This window comes from Nannospalax galili, unplaced genomic scaffold, assembly GCF_000622305.1.
Source record: "Nannospalax galili isolate Female #2095 unplaced genomic scaffold, S.galili_v1.0 scaffold17532, whole genome shotgun sequence".
Lineage (NCBI taxonomy): Eukaryota > Metazoa > Chordata > Mammalia > Rodentia > Spalacidae > Nannospalax > Nannospalax galili.
In genome coordinates, this window is record NW_008330567.1 from 25,242 (window position 1) to 27,602 (window position 2,361).

At 46.5% G+C, this 2,361-nt stretch overlaps 1 protein-coding gene across 1 annotated transcript in view; it reads left to right on the top strand.

Annotated features, from left to right (window-relative positions):
* Nucleotides 1-1,485, top strand: part of LOC103746337 (protein RoBo-1-like) — a 5,649-nt gene extending 4,164 nt beyond the window's left edge. Inside the window, exon 5 of the mRNA XM_008848477.3 lies at nucleotides 1,162-1,485. Within this exon, the coding sequence (XP_008846699.1) occupies nucleotides 1,162-1,376 (215 nt within the window). The 3' untranslated portion in view covers nucleotides 1,377-1,485. The remainder of the gene's footprint in view (nucleotides 1-1,161) is intronic.
* The last annotated feature ends 876 nt before the right edge of the window (nucleotides 1,486-2,361 follow it).

The window sequence follows — 2,361 nt, forward strand, 5'->3', positions numbered from 1 at the left end:
AGGTGAGGAAGGAACACAACTGCTTCTCATAGGAGAGTCGGGTTTGAGCACTTTCATTACTATGGTGCTCACGAACGGGAACTTGGCTTCCTGACAATTCAGGGGGTGATGGCACCGTCTGGGTATCATCATCCCTGTGGTAAATGCCATTACTCAAACCCCATGACCAAGCACTTGAGTTTTGCATAATGCTATTCTGGATGTAAGGAAGGAACACAACTGCTTCTCATAGGAGAGTCGGGTTTGAGCACTTTCATTACTATGGTGCTCACGAACGGGAACTTGGCTTCCTGACAATTCAGGGGGTGATGGCACCGTCTGGGTATCATCATCCCTGTGGTAAATGCCATTACTCAAACCCCATGACCAAGCACTTGAGTTTTGCATAATGCTATTCTGGATGTAATAAAGGAGTCATAGTTTTTTTCCGGAGAGTATGTGTATTTGTTGTGAGAGGCACACATAACTCTCGGAACAGAAATGCAAAAACAACTGCAGGGTTTTTCCTTCCCGGCTGTACAGACAGGGAGGCAGTAGCCGCTCTTCTGATCAGCATGTTAGACATTTCACTGAGTGATGCTTTAGGAGCTAATTAAACGATGGGATCTACAGCTAGATGAGATTGAAGGAAGCTTATTCTGAAGGTAGATGTGCAGTGGGTAGGGAAGGGCCTTTGTGAATTGAGATGAATGGGGAAACTGGGCTGTCACACAGCTTAAAAAGAGTTGAAGTCCTCAACAGTGGGACGGTCTTTGACCTCAATTTGCCATAGGAAATGTAGAAATGTGATGTGTTTCTATGGTACCATTCTTCTAGGGACCACAGACTATTTGGGCCAGGGCTTTTAGCTCAAGGGGATCAACTGTATTTTATTCTATTTTCCCCTCCTTATCTCTCATAGCTGGGGAGTACCCCAAGGGCCCAGGGTAGTCTTTTCTCTAAGACACAAGGGTTCCTTTAAGGTCCCATCGGCACTGAGGAGTCAATGGGACCAAAGGACACTAGGCTGGTCTCTGCGTGGAGCTGGAGCTGTGTTCATGTTTCTCATGCAGAGGCAAAGTCATGGATTCTGTCTATTCTGAGCAGTTTCCTTTGCCAATGGATGTGGGTGAGGAGGGGGCACAGAGGAGGGAGACTGACCCTGGCTCTTTCTCTTGGCAGATTCAGAAATGCCTACTTTATCTTTTTATGGAAAGGGCTGTGCTACTGAAACCGCTTGCAACTTGAACATGAACATGTTTGGCAATATGAAAATCCAGACCTCATGTACCGATGGGACCCCTCCATCCACGTCCATCTCAACAGCAACTACCGGGAGCCCTCCCCTCACGCTCATCTCATCAGTTTTGACTATTCTGCTGAAAGTCTTGCTTTGATGAGTTCAGGCCCAGGAATCCCGTGGTCCTCCACAGGAAATCCTATGATCCTACACACCTGAATACAGCTTCCTGGATCAGTTCCCTTCTGCAATGGCAGAAATAAAACCTTGTGACTCATTGTATTGTTCTGTACTTTAGTATACAACTCTGATCCATTTTCTGACACTCTTTCTCAGTCCATGTAGTCTGGGATGGCATCTCGGAGACTCTGAGACGGTTTCCACCAATACGTTGGGCCACAGATCTTGTGACACTCTGCTTTTCTGATTATTGATTTCTTTTCCTAATCCACAGTCAACAATTGTTAAGGAAAATGATAGCAGATATACAATTCAGGACCCAGGAGGATCGTTTCCCACAGTTTAATAAAGTCTTAAGTATAGCTGAGTGGCACCCATATATTATTCCAGCACTCGAGAGGCTGAGGCAGGAAGATCACTGTGAGTTCAGTTTAGTGTGGGTTATATAGTGAGTACCAGGCCAGCCAGTGATTCATAGGAACACCTGTCTCCCAAAATAAAATTGCATAAAAAGTAAATAAAAAAGAGAACCAGGTGCAACCAAACCTTGCACACCTATGAACCATGGATGTGGAGTTCTTCTTGTATACTCTGTGTTCCTCTGCTTCTCAGGAGGGATGGGCACCCAGATGCAGGCAGAGGCTGTCTAAGACAGTTTCAAATACTCAATTTAGAGGATGAAGATGCTTTCACCAAGATCCCAGAAAGCTGTGCCCTACATGCTGGTGTTTGGAACATTGGTGGTCACCACTACACTTCCTGTGATGCCTGTGAGGAGGTGGTGATGAGGGGGGTCCAGGAGAGAGAAAGACTACACAGAATCCAAACTTGTACTGTCTCAATGTGGTGCCGTCCTACAAGAGAATAATCCTGCTCAAACGGGCCCCTCAGTTCTCCAGACTCCCACCGGCCCTGCTTGTCTCCTCAGGTTGCATGGGGGAGAAGAGGCCCGGGATCATGTC